Genomic DNA, 21,354 nt, shown 5'->3' with positions numbered 1-21,354 from the left:
TTTTTTCTTCTTTCTCTTCATCTTCCTCCTTCTCCATCTCTTTCTCCTACTCAGAATACAAAGACTGAGTTTTCATTTGGTGTTGTTTTTGATTAGGAGTTTGCATTATTGAATAATTATAGGTTCCTGCAACAGGAGTAGCTGTTTCTCTTTTATTACAGACTAGGTTTGGGATAAGATTGATTTAAACTTGTTAACCAGGAGGCTCATGTATTCTAAAAAGGAAAAACGAGAGACTCATTATTAGATGGCTGTTTACATTTTAAATTGCTTTAGTAGTTTTAAGAAAAGAAAGTCTGCCATCTTGTGTACGCTGTGTTTATTGCTGCACAGAAAGGGACCCATTCAGACAAAGTTTACTTCTGTGTTGGACTTAAATTACATTAAAGGCTAAATAATTACACAAAATATTGACAAGCTCATAGATGTCCCAACTCCAAAAAAAGGAACAAAACACAACAAAAAACAAAACATAGCATTCGAGACATATTTTTCTTCACTGCATTAGGAAACATACAAACCATCTAATTCCTCTTTTTTAGACAACTTGATCCTAGGGTTCAGAAATATACAGTTAAAATACCCTAGGTCTAAAATACTCTTGAGTTTTTAAAGCATAGAATAAAATAATAATGTTTTGCAATAAATTCTGAAGTTAATGTTATATGATAAAATGAATATGTGAACGGTTGCTCTTGAAGATGGTATTAATAATAATAAAATGAATTTTATTTTAGGGCTAACACTTCCTAGTTTCTTGTCCCATGTTTCTTTGACCTGTTTCCATTTTATTATCACCATTTAAAAAAATGTTGTAATGAGGGTCACAGTCCAGCTAATAATAATAAAGTTCAAGTTGCTAGAAAATGCCTGAGAACTGCGGTGTGCAGTAGTGAAGCCTTAACTTTGAGGAGCAGAACAGGCCTTAGCAATGATTTGGTAAGTGTTGGTGCCACCTTGTGGTTGAATGAAATATTATAACAAAACAGCGCCACGTGAATTTAATTTTGAGTTTTTTGAATCAACAAACTAAATCTTGTTTTTCTTGTTTAGTATGTTGACTCAAGGTTAACCACAAGTTAGTGACTTAGATTTCCTGGGAATTTTATTGTAATCAGATGATTTGAGTTCACCGGAAAGTCTGTTAAAAAAAAAAAAGAACCTCCAAAACATGTGAAACTTCCTCATCTATGAAATATAAGGTAGCTTTCCCCAAAGGGGGAATCAGGGATTCTTAGTCCTGAAAAATACACTTGAAAAAGTAGGCTCTCATAAAGAAGACTGAAATAATTCCATTTGCAGCAACATGAGTGAACTTAGAGATTGTCATATTAAGTCAAATAAGTCAGACAGAGAAAGGCAAATATCATATGATATCACTTATATGTGGAATCTTAAAAAAATGATATAAACCAGAAATAAACTCATGAACATAGAAAACAAATTATGATTACCAAAAGGGAAATGGTGGGGAAGGGATAAATTAGGAGTTTCGGATTAACAGATATACATTATTATATATAAAGTAGATAAACAAGGACCTACTGTATAGCACAGGGAGCTATATTCAATTTCTTGTAACAACATATAACAGAAATAATCAGAAAAGAAAAAATACATGTATGTGTAACTGAATCACTTTGCTGTACACCTGAAAATAACATTGTAAACCAACTACACTTCAATAAAAAATAGAATTTTTAAAAAGTAAGCTCTATGGTCAAAGGAGCCTAGTAAATGTCACCCCTAGTGGCATTACCCCTAGTAAATGTCGTATCCCTCTGGAAAGTCACAGGGCACATTCTCTTATTTAAAAGTTACAGGAAATTAATCCATTTAATTTTGTTTTAAATGAGCATTTTCCAAATATTCCTGACCACAGAATTCCTTTTTAAAAAACAAATAATACCTATTAACATCACCAGCTAATAAATCTGGGAAAACACTTTCAAATACAGAAGGTGACAGCATTCAATACAAATATTTTACTGAACCTAAATTTGAAAAAACGATGTCTCCCATTCTCCATGTAGGAATCATGGCCTGAAGGTCTTGAACTAGTGAGGACTCTAAGTCACTAAAAGTCCCCTAAGCTACAGTTAATGTAACTAGTTTAAAAAAAAAAAAAAAAAAGACCTAGCGGATCACCCAGCAGTATTGTAAGAACCGACTGAACCTGTCTCCAAGGGGATTTTGATAGTTAACGTACAGCAACGTACAGCAGTTGAGGAAAATGTTTCTGAAAATGGGCAAGAAACAGACTGCTTCTCAGAAAGGTTTACTTCTGAGTACATTGGCTTCTGTGCTGAACCGGAACTTATGTCCTTTGTTCACATAATAGTTACATTAAATCATGTGAGATGCTAGTATCAATAACTGTTCAGAAACATAAGGCTGAGGTTCTTGAAACCACTTTTCTTGTAAAAAGGCTTATTCATAATTTTTTGGAGCAAAGAGATAGAAGCTCAGTATACCTTGCAGTGGGTGAATGGTGTGTGATGATAACCAGGAAAAGCATTAACTGGACTAGTGTTCAGATTTGGGTTTTAGTCTGCCCTGAAGCCAGCTTCACCTTTCCTGGTTTTCTTATCTGAAAAATAGAGGTAATAGTTAAACTCACAGAGCCCTTAGGGTGATTAAAACAAATAATAAATGTAAGAGTTTTATAGACCACAATGTTACTTACCAGTATTGGTATTACGTACAGTATCTAGATGATGAATGAACATCTTTATATAGTAATTCTATGATGCTGTTTTAGAGTTAAAGGAGGAAAATAGGGATGTCCAGGTTTCTTAAAAAGCTGAGTCAAGGAAACCCTGAACTTGGTATCTAAAGCCTAAATGTGCTTTTCATCCTGTTACTTACTGGCTTATGTGACTTGGTGCAAGTCACACTGAATCTCAGATTGTTTCCCATAGTATGGGAATGATAATAATGGGGAAACTATGGGTTGATAATGTATGCTTGTACCAACTTCACAGGGTCATTATGGGGATGGGGACGTATGTAATAGTACTCTGTATGCTGTCAGTTCATCTCCTCGTCTATTGAACATACACTGAGAGTGCCTGCTCTACCCCAGACACCGTGCCATCTGCTGGGGCAGAGTCCTGCCGTCACTGGGGTTACAGCCAATGGGAAAATTCATACAGTCAACAGGTAGACATACAAATTAACCTCTCAGTAGCATAATGATTAGTACCATTAAGCAAAAGAGCACATGCCCAGAGCAAATAACAAAGAGACCTATTCAGATTGGGATGTTGAAGAGGGCATCCCTGAGCAAATTATGTATAAACTAAGACCTCAGAGATGATAATAAGTGTCAGCCAGGCAAACAGGGAAGAGAATGAGAAGGAGGGGCTTTTCAAGCAGAGAGGCTAGCTGGAATATGTAAAGACTGGAAGCAGAAAAGAACTTCTAGGAACAGGACAGCTGGAACAGAGCAAGGGGCCAAAAATGAAGTTGGAGAAATGACAAGTTCTGTATACCACATTAAAGATTCTCGGTTTTATCGTAGGTGGAGTTGAAAGGTGTTGATATGTGTTAAGTAGAGAAGGAGGAAGGTTACATTTGCATTTTTAAAAAGTCAGTCTGGCTGCCGGATAGAGAATGAATGGAGGAGTACGCAGATGTGGGGAGCCCAGTTAGGAAGCTATGACTACGGTAGCACAGCAAAGAAGTCATGGTAGCTTAACTGGAGTGGAGACAGAGAAGATAGATCCATGGCGTGTTTTGGAGGAGAATTCATCAGACTTGGTGGTGTCCTGGATTCAAAGCATGGAGAAGGAGGTATGGAGGGTAATTTCTAGGTGTCTTTCTTGAGGAACTGCCAAATAATGAAGACTTGAACCGACTTGACAAAACCTGAGGGAGGAGTGGGCTTAGCTGGAGAGAGGATCAAGGCTTATGGTAGTGTTAACGGGATGTCTATTAGGTATCCACGTGGAGGTGACAAAAATCAACAGGAATAGAGGTCTACTGCCCACATCATTAGATACGAAGTGATTCAATTATTCACCAAATGTTCATTGAGGAGCAAAAATATGTCTGAATTGGTCCTAAATGCTGGAGGTCTAAAAAACAGTGACATGGCTCTGCTCTTACAGTTGATTATATTTTAGCAGGTGGTAGCAGTTGCATAGATGATTTTCAAAATCAAAGACAGTTGCTTGATCTAGGGCGTGACTGAGAAAATTCAAATGGGTACATGGATGTTAATATCCCTGAAGTTATGTTCTGTAACACTTCTAATCCCCTGGGTGTCCAGCCCATAGCTGGGAATCACTGTTTTTAAAAAAAGCCATTTTAACTCATAAACATTTTGGTTGCACTGACTCCCTTAAAGAATCCATTATAACAAGTTACCAGGTAATAGCCTGCATTGACATTTATAAGTTTTTTTTAAAGCTTGTCTTCTTGTGATGAAATCAAGCTGAAGTGGGAGTTTCACAGCAGGAAATTGGAATCGTTACTTTATTAGAACCAGGTCTATACATATGAAAATAAGGTCTTACATTTATTAGGAGAATGTAGAGAGTTTTGAGAAAGTCTCCAAATGATTAAATAAGAAAAGTCAAATCCTATCAGGGAGTCTTTATATTTAGCACAGATATTTGTGTGTCGTGGAGGTGACTGGAGTATAGAGGAGAAATATAGTGAGTTTAAGTGTATCAGCCTCATAATAATATTTATATGGTGCTTTACCATTTTCTGAGCCCCACTCATATTTTTCTTTAAATCATGTAGACCATACTTATCAACTATAGTTTCAGATTGGACAAAACAGAAAGAATTAAATAAAATTTTATTTTAAGGGGGTCAGGCCTTGTATAAAGAATTATTTCCTGAGGCTGAAGATTGTCACACACTGGAATGATTTACCTGGGGATGTCCCTGATTTACCTTCCCTAGGAATCCTTAATGACAGCGTAGACTCATTAGATCAAGATTGGTCTCATTCATCAGTCAGAATGAGAAATGGTACAATATATATGAAGGTATGGAAAGGCCCTTCCCTCTTGCAGTTGCAGTTAAAAAAAAAAAAAAGCACGGGTATTATAGTTAAACAGCCTTGGTTGGAATCCGAACACCATCTCTTGCTAGCTGTGTTCCCGTGAGCAACTTATTTGACGTCTCTTACAGCCTTTATCATCGTAGGGAATGTAGGAGGTATTAAGGGATAATATGAAGTATCCAGATTATTTAATAAATGTTTGTCCCCTTCCCCCAATGCCTTCCTCTGAGACTTCCATCCTCCCCTAACATTCTAAAATTGAAATTTCTGAACAAGAGAGAATATGGGACCAAGGATGAAATTGAAGCCCAATTTGAGACTCACCTTTCCCTAAACCCGTTAAACCCATTAGATTAGTATAAATCTTTAGCAGCATATATAAGTCTAAAACTAGTTAACTCAGCTGAAATCATGGATCATCCTTTTTATAGTTGACCAGATGAAATGTCAAATTTATCACTATTGTTTACAACATAAGTTAAATTTACATACTCAGCATGCAGTAGAGTTTGTAAACACCAGAACAGGGTTACAGTATTAAAATCAGAAGATATAATAATAATGACAATAATAGTAATATTATTATTTACTGTCACTTCAATATTTAAGGGAAAATTTAGGAAAAAGCACTTAATCTTTATTTTCCCATGTGATAAGCTTTATTTAAATTTTATTCTTTTAAGTACTTCCTGACATTTAGATGAGCTGTTTTCTTGCTTCCATTGAAAGACATGATTAACGTGGATCGATCTGAATCTCTAACAGGAACAAGTGATCCATACGTGAAGTTTAAAATTGGAAGAAAAGAAGTTTTTAGAAGTAAAATAATACACAAGAACCTAAATCCTGTGTGGGAGGAGAAAGCCTGCATTCTGGTTGATCATCTTAGGGAGCCATTGTATATAAAGGTGAGCCATTTACTTGTCTTTCCCTAATGTAATCTGATATAGAAATCCTGTTTAGTGGTATTATATTACGTCTCTCTATCTGATGAGATTGTTCATCAGAGATCTGTTCTGCTACGGACAGCTGTCATCTGCTGGTGATGTGAGAGGAATGGGCTCCAGGCGAGGGAGAGCTGGTGGGAGCGTTTTCCTTCGGGAAAACTTGTCATTCAGGAGGATTATGAAGTCCATCTCCTCCTGCTTAGGTCAGTTAACTAATTTAGTGCACGTTGGGAACATATAAAAACGAAAACAAGTCTCCACATAGAAAACAAACTGTGGTTACCAGAGGGGAAGGGGTGGGATAGATTAGGAGTTTGGAGTTAACAGATACACATTTCTGTGTATAAAATAGATAAACAACAAGAATCTACTGTATAGCACAGGGAACCATATTCAATTTATTGTAATGAGCTGCAATGGAAAAGAATCTGAAAAATATATATGTATGTATGTATATATATAACTGAATTGCTTTGCTGTAGGCCTGAAACTAACGTTGTAAATCAACTACACTTCAATAGAAAATAAGGGGAAAAAAAATCCGTGTAATCTAGCAAGATGAAACACTTACACAGAACACAGCCTTTGTGTTTTCAGATTTTACCAGGGGGTCTGCCATTCCTCTTTGCAAGCAAAATGCTTTACTGGGAAGGTGAGGAGGGAAAGATACCAGAGGGAAAAAAATACCTGCCTCTATTATGTTACCAAAGATGGAAAAAAAAAAAAAGGAGTATTTCTTCTTAGTTCATGTAGTTTTTGTTTTTTTTTTTTAAAGAAAAAGAGGAAGAAGAACTTATGGAAGGAGTTAACCTTAATTCCTTGTTTTGCTTTCAAACTTGACTTCTGTTTAATTCGTATCTCTAGATACCTATTTTCTTTTTGGCTCCTGTGTTCTGACTATCCATTCAGTGACCAAACCTTTTTCTCCTTTTACCACATCGCATGCCCTGCCTTTTCTCTAAGTTGTCACAACTGGCATATGAGCCCCAAATCTCACATGATCACTCTTTAAGCAACCTCTGGGCATCCTCCTTCCTCTCAGATCTTCATTTGTGTTGCTTCTAGTTGTTTTCTCCATAGAAAGGAAAATATAATCAAGATATTATTAAAATCATAGCAGGGCAGTTTATAAAATCGATGAAGAGAATCTCCTAAGCATTTAGTGGGTAAGTTTCTAGAGGTCATATGGAGAAAAGAGACCTGTATTTGCATTAAGTTATTTCAAATGGACATTGGCTAAAGGAAATCAGTTAACTAGAATTAGTGGACTATCTTATAATGCACAATGTGTGATGACCCAGTATTACGGATGTGAGAGATCCACAGCCAACCCTCCCCCCACCAAAGGGAAGACCTCGGCGTCAGAGATGTTTCTCCCCTGCTCCTCACCTCTAGAGAGAAAGAAATATCTACATGAGAAAAAAAGGAAGCATCTTCATAATAAAGAACTGAGATAAGGAATAAAAAAGAAATTTAAAAAAAACAAGTTGGATGGAAGTTTTACTTCTACAGAGGTTTAGATGTGAGTTAGAGCAGGTGAGTCTCCAGGAATGGCTTGGAAAGGAATGTTGGGATCTCATTTCATGTCCCTTAAGAGACAAGTTACGGAAGAAGAGAGTTTCTTTTTAATTGCTTTTGCTGTGGATCTGTTTCTTTAACGAGGTAGTAGTCTGTGACAGAACCATGTGGATCTCCAGTCTTTAAAAGGGTTCAAATGAACATCCCAATATTACACAGATACATTAGATCATGGTTGTGTCCTTCTACCGTTCTCTCATTTTCAAGCTTGAGAATTCATCTCTGTAGAAATCCAGATATTGAATGTGTATTTCAAAAGGAGTATCATAATAGGCTCAAAAGCAAACAAAACTCTGAAGTACAGAGAAAACAAATGGTGACAAAAAATTTTTGTTTGGCTTTGAGAGAGCAACGGTATATACACATATATACTGAAAATGGAGACAGTGACCCTGGTTAGTGACATTCTGGGAGCAAAGAAGCTTGGAGAGAAAACTCAAGTGTTGTTTTGTTTTTGGTTTTGGTTTTTTACCACTTTGAGTTTCTAGAGTACAACATTATATGGCCACAACTTAATATAGAAGATATATAGTGAATTGCAAAAGATTTGATGCTTTTTTTTTTCCATTTCTACATAAGAAAAAATAAGTTAAACAGAAATCACACTGGCCTCTCAAACACTGGTTCAATCAGAAAGTAACAATATTTCTGTGTGATATTTTATACTTTTTAATATACATTGATATTTGTCATTTGATTTTCATTTTCTGTACAATGCGTAGGGTTTTTTTTTTTTTGAAAAGAAGTGTCTAATGTTCAGCTTTGCTTTCTCCATGTTTTGTGTTATCCACTTTTGCCTAACCTTGGAATGCACAGAAATCTAAATCAAATACATTGGTGGAAATGATATTTTAACTAGAATTTCATGCATTATTTTTATTGTCTCTACACAACCGTGTGTGATTGACTTCTATATGGTGCCCACATTGTCTGTGATGAGAGATTAATTTTGCTTGAAAGATTTCTTAGAGACCAACAGATTCTGTAGTGACAGGTAATATGAAAATGCATCCATGAACTTGATGGTTAGAAAATATTGTCTTCAACTCTCCTAGCTGTAGTTAAGGGAAAAAGAAGTCCACGTGCACACTGTAATCTGATTTCTATCACTGTGAAGATTACCAAGGGAAACAAAATTCAGTTCTAAACTAAGGTTATAAAATCACACTAAAGTTACAGTACTTGTACCATTTCTAGTAAGAACAAAATTTTAAAAAAATCTTGGAACTGTCATTTTAAAATCCTATGGACAAAATAAATAAATACATTTTCCAGTTGGTTGGAATTCATATAGTTTTTAATTTTAATAAAAAAGAGAATATTCCTTCAATACTGAATGACTTCACAGTAAGGGCAGGTGAAAACAAGGCTGTAGGAATGGACTTGAAAAATATTTGTCATAGAGTAGCAGTCGAATGTGGGAGTTAAAATGCAGTGCTTTTAATTGAGACAAGAGCCACTGGAGCCTACTCTGTATCCACGGGGATGCTCCAACATGCATCTTAAATAATGGGATAAATTCAGCATCCGTTTCAGTTGAATTAAATTCAGATTCTCCAGTGTAATTTCACTGCCACTATTATTCCAGGTATACAGTGAAACCCCAGAATTACAGTGGAAGAGGTAGAAGTAATATGAATGGGGAAATGTAATCTTTTGGGGGGGGGGGTAATTAGGTTTGTTTACTTATTTATGTATGGATGGATGTTTGGAGGTGCTGGGGATTGAACCCAGGACCTTGTGCATGCTAAGCACATGCTCTGCCACTGAGCTATACCCTTCCTCCCTGAATGAAGAAGTGTAAATGGTTGCTTCGTTAGCCTAATCATGAGCAAGAGATTTGCATATTAAGTTGGAGTGCTCTAATAAATAATAGAAAGATTTAGATAACTAGGAAAATTATTCTATTTGGAGCCATAGTACTGTTTCTAAGATTGTCACTTTAACAAAACTGACAGTTTCTTAAATAACTCATATCTATCCAAGCTTAAGATTTAAAATTGTGAAGGTACTTTCAGTGTAGGTCAAGCTAAGGACCATGTTATTGCCCTATCCAAAAGTATTTCTCAGTAGGTTTTAAGGGCCCTAAAAGAATGTCATAGACCAATGACCCTCAGCCTTGGCTGTACATTAGAATTATCCATGAAGTTTTAAAGAATCTAGATATACAACTCTCTCCTCCAAGAATTCTGATTCAGAACTTCTGAGTTGGAGTCCAGGCTTCTATATTTTTAAAACACATGAGGTTATTCTCATGCACTGCTTGGGTAGGGAGACATTTTTCCAGACACTTAAATGCAAACAACTGAATAGTTGGAATGGAAATATTTTTGCCACATAAACCACAGAGCACCCAAACAAAATTATTGCAAAGTTAGAAGATGTTTGTATCATCTTACATGTTTTGTCTTGCATGGTTCAAAAATATTTCCTAAATGAATAAATCGAGGATCTCAACTGTTTTAGACAAGAAAACAAAAAGGGAAGTAAAACAAAGAAACAAAAAAGCCTGGCTGAACTTGCTTTTTGTTTATGGACAAAGACCATGTGATGTTATTGAGTCTTGGGAAGTTGGAATTTGCAGTCATAGCTTCATCATCATAATAACTACCATTTATTGAGCGCTGAGCTAAGTGCCAGGCCTGCGTTATCTCACGTAATCCTTACAATAACCCTACACCTAACTGCTCTCATCTCCATTTTGCAGGTGAATGGGGCTCAGAGAGGTTATGAGTGTGCTTAAGTCCACCCAGCAATTAAGCAACCCAGTTTCTATTTTCAATTAAGGGTGACTAATTGCAATGGCCACAGTTAGGCTTTGTTTTATTTTGTTTGTTTTATAGTATCAATTCCATGACTTAGAGTTTAATTACTCTTTTATGGTGAAGTGGTTATTTTGAAGCTGTCTGGATACGAAAATGAGTCACGGACATACTTGCTGAGTAGAATCTTGTATCTTGGGTCGTATTATATAATCTGGTTACCTCTCCACTTCCCATTCCCATTATGCCTCCTTGTTTAACTCACATGCCACCCTCTCTCATTATCCTCCTGAGCATCTTATATAAAACAACCGTCCCCATCTCCCCCATACCCTGAGATATTTTTCTCTAATGGCACTTACCAGTACCTCACATGCTTTTGTTTATTGTCTGCATCCCCCAATATGTGAGCCCCAAGAAATCAAAGACTTTATTTTGTTTATTGCTGTATTTCCAGACCCTTGAATGTTATTTGGTACATTGCAGGTGCTCACCAATGTTTTTGGAGTAAATGGATGAAAAAGTACCTGAATCATTTGAACTGCTAGATAAAAACTCCCCTGAAGTCATAATTACCTATGAGCATTTCATTCATTTGAGCCAACAGATTCCCATTCATGTTGAAGCCAGTATGAGTTGAGTTTTCTGTTACTTGCACCCAAAAGCGTTTAAACTGATGCATTCCCTCATGCAGTTTTCTTGATAAACAATTGAATCAAGATACTCAATAAACTCGATTAGAATAAAACATTTGTGTTCTAAACTCACTTGAGAATGAAGTGATGTGTTACCGAGTCCCAAGCAACTTCTATCTAATGTTAACCTCATGTTTCCAACTTGTGGAGCAGACGGTCTGTGAAAGCCAGGATCTCTTCTGAATTGTTCATATTTGAATTCCCAGTGCTTTTCCCAGAGTGGGCGCCCAAGTTATACTTGTTCAGTTTAAATATGCTCAATATGTTCGACTTAAATATGTGTCTGAAATCCATTACAAGATTTGAATCTGACCTCTTTGTAGCCCTGGGATTTAGGGGCAAGTTACATAAATATTTTGAGCATTGGATTCCTTATCCAAAAAATAGAAACAATACTTTGTTCACTGAGTTGTGTAAGAATGAAATTTTAAAATCTAGACAATGTGTTTAACCCAGTGCCTAACATAGCGTAAATGGTGAGTAAACATTAATCAGCATTAACTGTGCTCTGTAGTGTAGTGAGAGTACCTTTTCCTATTTGATCTCTCTTCTCTGCTCCATGTTCTGGTGCTTCACCTAGGGCAGTGCTCCCTCTGACAAATAGTTTATAGAGCTTGAAACCAAATTGCATAGCTAATAATTTAATTAATGAGTGGATTCTGATGTTTCCATTCTTTCCCATTTTTATGCCCTGGCTGATAAATAGGAATTGAAAACCAAAATAAACACCTAGCATTAACACGGTAGGAAAGACTCGCCATGAAAATACAGAGTTTGAACATTGACTGACCAGTTGGGCTATCTACTACTCATTTCACTGGATTCGCAGTTCTCCACTTCCTAGATGTGGATGTACCTCAGGTATTATGTCACTCTAGTCTCCCCAATATTTCAGGTCTTCAGCTGATACAATTAGAAGAGATTACACAAGAAAAGTTTCTCTAATTTTGGTGTAAATTTTACATTGTGAAGTACCTTGCTGCAGCCATTTACAAAAACTGAGCTGTCAGTCAGTTGCATACGATGTGCATTATATCCATGTGCTGTGTCACTGAGCCGATGACTAAAGCTCAGAAGTGTAAGTGATCAAGGAGAATATTTATTGCAGGACTGCTGTGCTTTCTACAACAAATGTACTCCTGAAAGGTTGTATGTAAATCAAATGACTAGAAATGGAATACTTTAAAAGGCATTAGAGGAGTTGATAACTTAAATCAATCCCTTAGGACTCTTCAAATTTAAGAATCCTTTTGTAATGCAAAGTATTTATATTTGTTTGTTTAAATATCAATTTTTTTGTATATTAAGTTTGTTTAAATTGAAGTACACCCGTACTAGAGAAAAGAAAAAAGAAAAAACAGTAACTGATGTGAGGCTTCTGTACATATTACTCCCTCTACTCAGAGCTTTCTGACTGTTGTGCCAGGAATTGGGCTGAGCTATGGGTTTTCTCAGCCAAATGGATTCGCACAGCCTGGAGAGTCCATTGGTCTGGGTCCTCCATTCAAGAGAGACTTGGCTGTTTATGCTCATATATTCCAGTGTGCAGGGCAAAGATTTTCTGTTTGGAAAGGTCTAGAACATAGCTCTAAACGTCATCTAGTAGCATTTATTTCCATCTTAAAAGCTTTTCCTGATCTCCAATGTAATTTTTTTCCTTCCATCCCCTGTTCTTTTCTTTACAGCACAACACTTACCAAAATTTGTAATTATATAACCTGTGCACTTCCTTGTTTAACATCTGTTTAACTCAATGTGTAGCACATTGTCTGGCACATAATAAGTATTTAATCAATATTGGCTTAGGGAATAAATGAGTAAGAAAATGTGTTTAAATGGGTGGAAATTAGCCAACTTCCAATTAGGTTGAGTTCTCTGGAAATGGCGCCATCTGACCTAGCTCCGAGCTCTCCAGCCTCCTTCTACTCTCCATCTTTCTCGGTCTGCTGCAGCCACGCTGGCTGCTGGCTGATCCTTGAACATGCTAGTCATGTGCTGTTTCCTCCACTTGAGCCCTCTTCCCACTCTAGTGGCTCAGTCCTTCTCGTCAATGCAGTTTCTACACAAACACACTTCCTCCCGGAGGCCTCCCTGGACTCTCAATATAAAATATCAGCTCCCTTGGACTTCAGTCTCCGTAGTGCTCCTCACTGAACAGTAGATATCTATTTGGATTTTTATGGACTGTATCAGCCAGTAAACGTAGGGTCCAAAAGGTCAAGGACATCGCCTGTCTTAGTCCTCATCGTATGAATGAGAACCATGGAGAGCACAAAGAAGAGAAATTTCGTTTGACAGAGGAAAGAAATATGTTCTCTCTCTTTTTCTTTCTGTGTTGTTGTTAGTCACATTCAGATTATCCCCTAACCATTGCTTGTGACAATAAAAACTTAATTTGGCCTTAGTATAACTTTATAAAGTGCTTTCAATCATAATATTCTTAAAATTTGCTTATTTGTATGTTTAAAATGGCATTGTCCTATAATATCAGAATATATCTTCAATGACCTGAAAAGTATGAAGAAATTGGAATCATATCTTCATCACCTGTAGCTCAGTATGAAGTACACATTTGTTGGATTTTCTACCAATTCACTTTGCCTTCCAATAATGCTAATAGCGTTTCTGTAGTGAAGGGGAAATATTTTAAGACTGTGGTTCCCACATTTTTGATGATTTACTGTATTTTGTTTGATTTTGGCATTCATCTTCTTTAAAGTTCTATTTTATAGAAATCAATCATTTAAATTACAAAATTAAATGTAATTTCCTTTGAATGTTTGGTAAGTCTGTAGTATTTCAAAAGACAAATTTTTTAAATTAAAAATAAAATTTTAAAAATAAGTGTTAAGAAATTTTATTGATGACAGAGACAGCCAATATTTTATAATGAAGATGCTGTCATTTAAAGCTTATATTGGCATTATTTATGATAATGTCTCATTTCTTTGGCTCCTTAGGTATTTGACTATGATTTTGGACTACAGGATGACTTTATGGGCTCAGCCTTTCTGGATCTCACACAACTGGAGTTGAACAGGTAACTTCTGAACTGTTGTAATATCACTACCTGTTCTTATGAAGCTGGTCCTGTGTCACAGAAAATGTTGACAAATCTGGATTCTAATCGCTGTTATGTCATTTATGGTTGTGATAGCCAAACATCCCTCAAGTATATCTTTCTCATTTACCCACTGGAAATAAGAGCATCTTCTCTCGCTATTTCCTTCGACAACAACTATTCAACAGAAAAATTCTTAAGACACCTGCTCTATCCCCCGGACTGTGCTGAGCACCAGGAATCTAGACTGAAGTTGCATTCCTTGCTTTTGCATTACTGGTGTGGTTGTAGAGAGGCATAAAGAAGATTACACATGTTAATTAATCATCATTAGTAATTTAAGAATGAGGCCACCATATCGGAAATAAAACATGTACACTTTGCTTCAAATAGAGCAACACTCTTACCACTTGAGCCAAAGTAGAATCTAACTGAGATCATCAGTCATCCTGGGTTACCAGAGTGGCCTGAAAGTGGAGGCAAATACAGTGGAGGTTGTATTTACTCTGTTACCTTAGCTTATCATTGCTTGACTAGGTGTAAAGTAATGATTAGTTATAAATAAATTAGTATTACTAATATTAACCATTCCTTGCACCTAATTATGGACTTATATTTTTAAATGTATTTCAACACAGAAGCTAAGAATTGATTAATACTACAAGAAGAAACAAATTGGCTCTAACATGTCAAGCAGGGCTGGAATGGGTTGCACAGGTAGCTGTGAAATGTTCTTTGGTGGTTTCAAAGAGATGCTTTAGATGATCATGTCATATTCTGTGGCAGGAAGAGTGGAAAGCAGGGCAGCAGAGTAACAGGCCAGATCACTCCCTTTGATTTTAAATGTAGATGGAATATAAATAGTGGAACCCATATGTGTTATAGTCTGAGCACAGAGATTGGTCTTCCAACAGCCATTTATGCCTCAAACTGGACAAAAGAGCGGCCTTTTCTGTACTTCCTGTGTGTCCTTCATTCCAACCCAGAGTCTAGCACCAGCCTAACCTCGGGGTGATTGCTGGCTCCCCGCCTCCCCCTTGTCTGTAGGAAGCCCTGGATAGTGTTGCGTGTAGTCCGTCATGAGAACTGTGCTCCAGCTGGAGTCAACTCTGCCATCCTTCTGTGAAGACCACAGTTATTTTCTCTGCAGGCTCTGCACGAGGCTATGCAAATTGCTAGCCTGAATCACAGGGTCCCAATTTCTCTTTTTCTATTAGAGATATTAAAGATAGATTATTGGTGAAAAATAACTTTAAATGGAAAAAACATGAGATGGTTAAAAAAATGAAACAATTATATACAAGCATTTGGTGTTTATTTTGCCACATTACTTATTTTATATATTTAGCTAACTCTTCCCTCCCCTCAAAACTACATAAACATCAAATTACTACTTTTAAAAATCACAGGTCTGTGTATGCAATTACATTCTCTGTATAGAAATCAGTAGTCTCTGGGTGTAGACAGATGGCTAATAAGAGTATGTGTATAAACACTTAAGCCACTATATAGTGCATTAAGGTATGGGAAGAAAATAATAGATAAACATCATAAAGCAATTGCAAATATTCTTTAATCTTTATCATGTAATCACAAAAATGTAATGAAGTCTTCTATTAATTTCCATATGTAATTATTACTACAGGAAAAACAAACCAAATCAAATCGTAACCCATATAAACATATATGTGTGTGTATACATATGCCTATGTATATGTGTATATGTACAAATATATATAAACTATAGTGCCTAATGTGCATTTGTTAAAAGGAACAAGTTATTCCTATCAAACCATAATGGTTAGTTATATAACCAAATTCATATTGGAGCAATTTGCATCACAACTGTTATAACTTATGTACATTACCAGTCTGATAGGTTACTTATGTTTCAGTTAAAACCCCAACATCAAAAAACTCTTCATACTTTTTATAACATCATTCCTTGAATTGGTAAATTGAGCATCATGTGAAAGTTTCCTAGTGTTGTAAAAGCTTAGCATTGAAAAGTACCTGTGGTTCCCCAAATTATTTGGGGACCCTTGTAAATATATAGATTTCCAGACCCCCACCCCTGATCTACGGAACCAGAGTCATCATGGGTAGAGTTCAGGATTATGCACTTTTTTAAAGCTTCCCATTTGATCCTGAAATGCAGACAGGATTGAAGGTTTCTATTAGCACCAGCTTTCCTCATTGAGCCCTTCTCTCCCCAGTACTAGAATCCAGCAGGATCATTTACTAAAAGTTAAGCTCCATGAAGACAATTATCTTTGGTCCTGACCACTGGTTTTCACCCAGAACCTAGTACAGTGTGTGGCATTTCATACATATTTAATACATGTTTTTGTGAATGAAATGAATAATTGATTGAACAAGCAAGTGAACATTCTTAATTTGCCAACATTTCAAGAGTCAAGTTTGGTGCTGAATGTTCCACAGTCCCACAGGTTTATGGAGGGCCTGAACCCCTATTTGTTCAGTATGGACAAAAGGTATTACCTATGCACTGTCCATCGAATGTATATTTTGCATTATGTTCTAGAAGTTATTGTGGGTAATGTTGAGTAATTCATAAATTCTTTCTCAGAGATACTCCTCTAATTCTGAAACCTTCCAAGTGTTGATCACTTCTTTTCAGTATTGGTTTCCTTGCATTTCTGACTCTAAAAATTATTTAGGCATAGGTTTAAATAGCTAAAAATAGAAGCATTATCTTAAACATTAGAAGTTATTTTGAATAACTATCCATTGTTTTTAAAGTATGTTTATAATGTATATCAGGCAAATTGTATTTTAGAGTTTCCTCTTCTCTCATTTGCTTACTCTAAATTATACTCTTGATTTTAAAAAAAATTTTTTAAAGAACTGAAAAGATGGTAGTGGTCAATAAATGACCATCATTTAATTCTTGGACTCAAATTTATAGAAAATAATTGCTATTGCATTCTGTGTGTTGAGAGATCATAGAGAAGGGCCTTGCAGGCTTCTCAGTACTGCTGTGCTTTCTTGGCCTTCCCAGCAACCCCGTGGCCTTTCTAGAACCCCATGAAGGACTGAAACTTATGTAGTGAATCCAAGTATACCCAACTGGCCCATGAGTTACTGGATAACTTAATGTATTTATCATATTTTAATAACAAAAATTGTACCTGGAAAGTAAAGGAAGATAAAATTACTTTTCTTTGAAAAAATAATAAATTGTTGACTTAAAATATATTTTGGCTTATTCACTTAATGACTGTCCAAAATATTTTTATTTTTATATATTTGTTTATTTATTTATTTATGAAGCATAATTGACAAACAGTATTGGTTTCAGGTATACAATATTGTGGTTCAACATTTATATACATTACAAAATGATTTCAATAAGTCTAGTAGCCATCTGTCACCATAACAAGTTATTACAACATTGTTGACTATATTGTCTATGCTGTATATTAAATCCCCATGTATTTGTTTTATGACTGGAATTTTGTACCTCTTAATCCCCTTTATCTACTTAGTCCATCCCCCACAGCCCTCCATTCTGGCAACAAATAGGTTGTTCCCTGCATCTATGCGTCTGTTTTTGCTTTGTTTGTTCATTTGTTCTGTTTTTTAGATGCCACATATAAGTGAAATCATATGGTATTTTTTTTGTCAAATTTATTTCACTGAGCATAATACTCTCCAGGTCCATCCATATTGTTGCAAATGGCAAGATTTCATTCTTTTTTATGGCTCATATTCCTTTGTATATGTAGCCCACGTCTTCTTTATCCATTCATCTATCAATGGACAGTTTGTTTCCTTCCATATCTTGGCTATTGTAAATAATGCTGCAGTGAACATAGGGGTGCATGTATCTCTTCCAATTAGTGTTTTCATTTTCTTTGGATAGATACCCAGGAGTAGAATTCCTGTATCACATGGTAATTCTATCTTTAATTTTTTGAGGAAACTCCGTACCTTTTTCTGTAGTGGCTGCACCAATTTAAATTCCCACTAACAGTATACAAGGGTTCCTTTTATCCATAACCTCAGCAACACTTATTTGTTGCTTTTTTGATAATCACCATTTTGACAGGTGTGAGGTGGATACCTCATTGTAGTTTTGATTTGCATTTCCTTGATAGTGATTTTGAGCATCTTTTTATGTGTCTGTTGGCCATTTGCCTGGCTTCTTTAGAAAAATGTCTGCTCAGGTCCTCTGCTAATTTTTAAATCAAATTGCTTGTTTTTGATATTGAGCTCCTGAGTTCTTTATATATTATGGATAGTAAACCCTTATTAGATGTATCATTTCCAACTCTGTTTTCTCATCAGTAGGTTGCCTTTTGTTTTGTTGATGATTTCCTTCATGCTCAAAATCTTAATATTTTATATCATAGGCCCACAGATGTGACCTTAACACTGAAAGATCCCCATTATCCTGACCATGACCTTGGAATCATTTTGCTCTCAGTTGTCCTTACACCTAAAGAAGGAGAACACAGGGATGTGGTAAGTTCCCCCACAGCCTAGTAGTAGCTTTCTTGCTCTCACTTGTTTGAATGTCCTGAACCTTCTTTGAACCCAGAGGTAATATTAAAGAGAAGCAGCATAAGAAAATCTGACCTGTTCCTTGTTTCTGTGAGTATCCTTGGTATCGCTAGTCCAGGTGAACTGCATCTTTTGCATTCACATTTCCTATTCTATTCTCCATATCACAGCCGCTTGTTGTAAATAAGGGACACATGTGCATCTTTTGTCATAATTTTATTTTCCAATTTCAGACATGTTATATTGTAGCAAATGGTAGTATTTATTCAGGGATTACATTTATTAGTGAATTGAATATTGGAAATTCCACACTGAGGTATCCAGACCCTACTATTTTGATTGTATTATCAGATGTACCATGACAAAGGAAATAAGTAGAAATTATAATAGAGTTTCTGCTTTCTGCTATTTGTCTGATAAATGATAAGTGAGTACTTTTCATCTTCTGGATGGGCTTCCTCATTAGTGTTCCCCTTTTTCCAGCCCTGGCTGTCTGTACTTCCTTGTACATCATGCTGCTGTGAGAAACTGACAAGGAATACAGAGGAGTCACTTACTCCAGCTCTGTTGAAGTGACATTAAAAAACATCAGGTTTAATCTGCATCGATATGCCTGCCAGTGTACATTCTGCCACAATTTACCAGATTATTTATTAGACTCAGTGTACTTTCATATAATGGGAGCTACTCTCACTAGTTCTGATTGCAGCACATTTTAGGAGTAGACATAGTTTTTTAGGCACATTTAAATACTCTATTTCAACAGTGTGTGTATTGCTATCTTAAAATAATGCATGATTCAAGATGGTATAGGTTTTGTGTTGGAAAGGTATTATTGGCATTTTTCCCTAGGTTGTAGATAAAAGTAGTGAATTCCAGCTTCACATTTGGAAGTGTTTTAAACTCACTGAAAAATTCACCCTTTTCAAAGTGTTTTTTCTCTAAGCTTTTAAAAAATTAAATAGCACACATATTCATATATGATATTTGCTACTTATGATTAACGTATCTATACTTCATTTAGCAAGAAAGAAAATTTTCTTTTCCAAGTACTGTCAAATAATACCTACGGTGAGAACTTAGCACAGTGAAAGAAGATGTGTGTGTGTGTATAGGCCCAAGTGTGCGGATGGAAGAGTAGGGGAGGAAATTTTTTCACAGAGAACAGAAATAAAAGCCCATCATTTTAGAGTCATCAATTCAGAATACATTATTTCACCCAGTACATGCCAAGGAGTATAGCCTAGCTAGCTAATCCATATACAGGAATAAATTATAAATGTTCATTTATTGCTTTATTCAAACAATCCTGGTATTCACCAAGAACCTCCTATAAGCCAGGTCCTGTGCTAGACCCTTGGGATACAATAGAACTGCTATCCAGTGGAGAACTTGGAAACCAAATAATCGCTGAAGGAAATGTAAAATGGCAACTGTTTTAAGTGCCATGAAAAAGAGGTACATATGCTGTACAGCAAATACAGGCAAATTTGTTCTAGTTATGGGAACAGTTATTCTTTAAGGAAGTCAAATGGGAGATGAGGTCTGAAGTGTGAATAGGAGTTAATAAAGAGAACAGGAAGAGAGAAAGTATTTCAGGCAGAGGAAATAGCACATGCAAAGGACCTGTGGCTACAGAAACCAGGCTGCACTCCAAGAATTGACAAAATATCGGAGCTTAAGAGAAGGTGAAAGCACACAGAGTGTGGGAAATCCTGGTGCAGGATAGCAGTGGAAAGGAGATGCCCAGAGTGCATAGGGACTGTTGGCCATGTTAAAGTTTGTGGTCTTTCCCCAAAGAGCAATGGGGAGCGACTGAAAAATTTGTAAATAGGAAGTGGCATAATTATATTCATCTTTTAAAGACAGCTGTGTAGATGCATTGTAGAAAACAGATGAAAGCATTAGAATGGATGCTTGAAAACTAATTAGGAAGCTATTTTAAAAATCCTGTTGGAAGATGATGGAGACTTGGATTAGAATTGTCAGGTGAGATGGAGAGAAGTGAATAAGTTTATCTATAGGAGGTAAAAATCAACAAAATTTAGTGATAGAATATTTTTGTTTTGGTTATTCTTTATTATTTTAATGAAGGGCAACACTTCATAAATGAAAATACCCCAGTGCCTGAGGTTTTATGTGTCCCCAAGTCATCCAAACTGGCAATATTACTGGGGGTCCAAATGAGATGACAGCTATTTTAGTTATTGGGTGATTTGATAATGGAGATTATATTTACGTTAAATGAATATTTATTAAATACTCTTCCATGAGACTGAAGTTCTGAGGGATCAAGTTTGTATCAAGAGATGCAATGATGAAGCTGCTGAGTTGTTATAAATTGCACAGAAATACATGTCAGCACAGGCAAAGTGGTCCCCAACATTAATTTTTCTTCAACAATTCTTGCAGAAATCCTTCCATCTCCATTGCTGCTCAAACTTATTTAGGCACAATGTCTTTCTAATTAGGAAAATATTAAAAAATAAAAATTAAAAAGTATTTTAAAATATTACAGTGCCTGGTTGCTGAATATTAGTGATTTATCAAACACGAATAGGAAGGAAAGCAGGTTACATGAAACAGTTACACATCAAAAATCTGGTATTAGTAATCTTTTCTTCCTTTCCCTTTCTCCTTATTGTATCTTTCCAGTCACATTCACCCTTAACACAAAGAATTCTTCCTGAAATCTTCATGCCATTTTCTTGATTCAGATCTCTTTGGCCACCTCAACTTTTTGGAAGAAATCTTTTACTGCCAA

General features: G+C 36.0%; 1 protein-coding gene across 15 annotated transcripts in view; it reads left to right on the top strand.

Moving 5' to 3' along the window:
- MCTP1 (multiple C2 and transmembrane domain containing 1) overlaps positions 1–21,354 on the top strand; it is a 481,548-nt gene that overhangs the window by 236,580 nt on the left and 223,614 nt on the right. For all 15 annotated transcript variants that reach the window (XM_031448470.2, XM_064482485.1, XM_031448431.2 and 12 more), the window contains exons 3-5: positions 5,786–5,928; positions 13,963–14,042; positions 18,440–18,551. In XM_031448470.2, the coding sequence (XP_031304330.1) occupies positions 5,786–5,928; positions 13,963–14,042; positions 18,440–18,551 (335 nt within the window). The remainder of the gene's footprint in view (positions 1–5,785; positions 5,929–13,962; positions 14,043–18,439; positions 18,552–21,354) is intronic.

This window comes from Camelus dromedarius, chromosome 3, assembly GCF_036321535.1.
Source record: "Camelus dromedarius isolate mCamDro1 chromosome 3, mCamDro1.pat, whole genome shotgun sequence".
Taxonomy (NCBI): domain Eukaryota; kingdom Metazoa; phylum Chordata; class Mammalia; order Artiodactyla; family Camelidae; genus Camelus; species Camelus dromedarius.
This window is presented reverse-complemented; position numbering and strand designations above follow the sequence as displayed.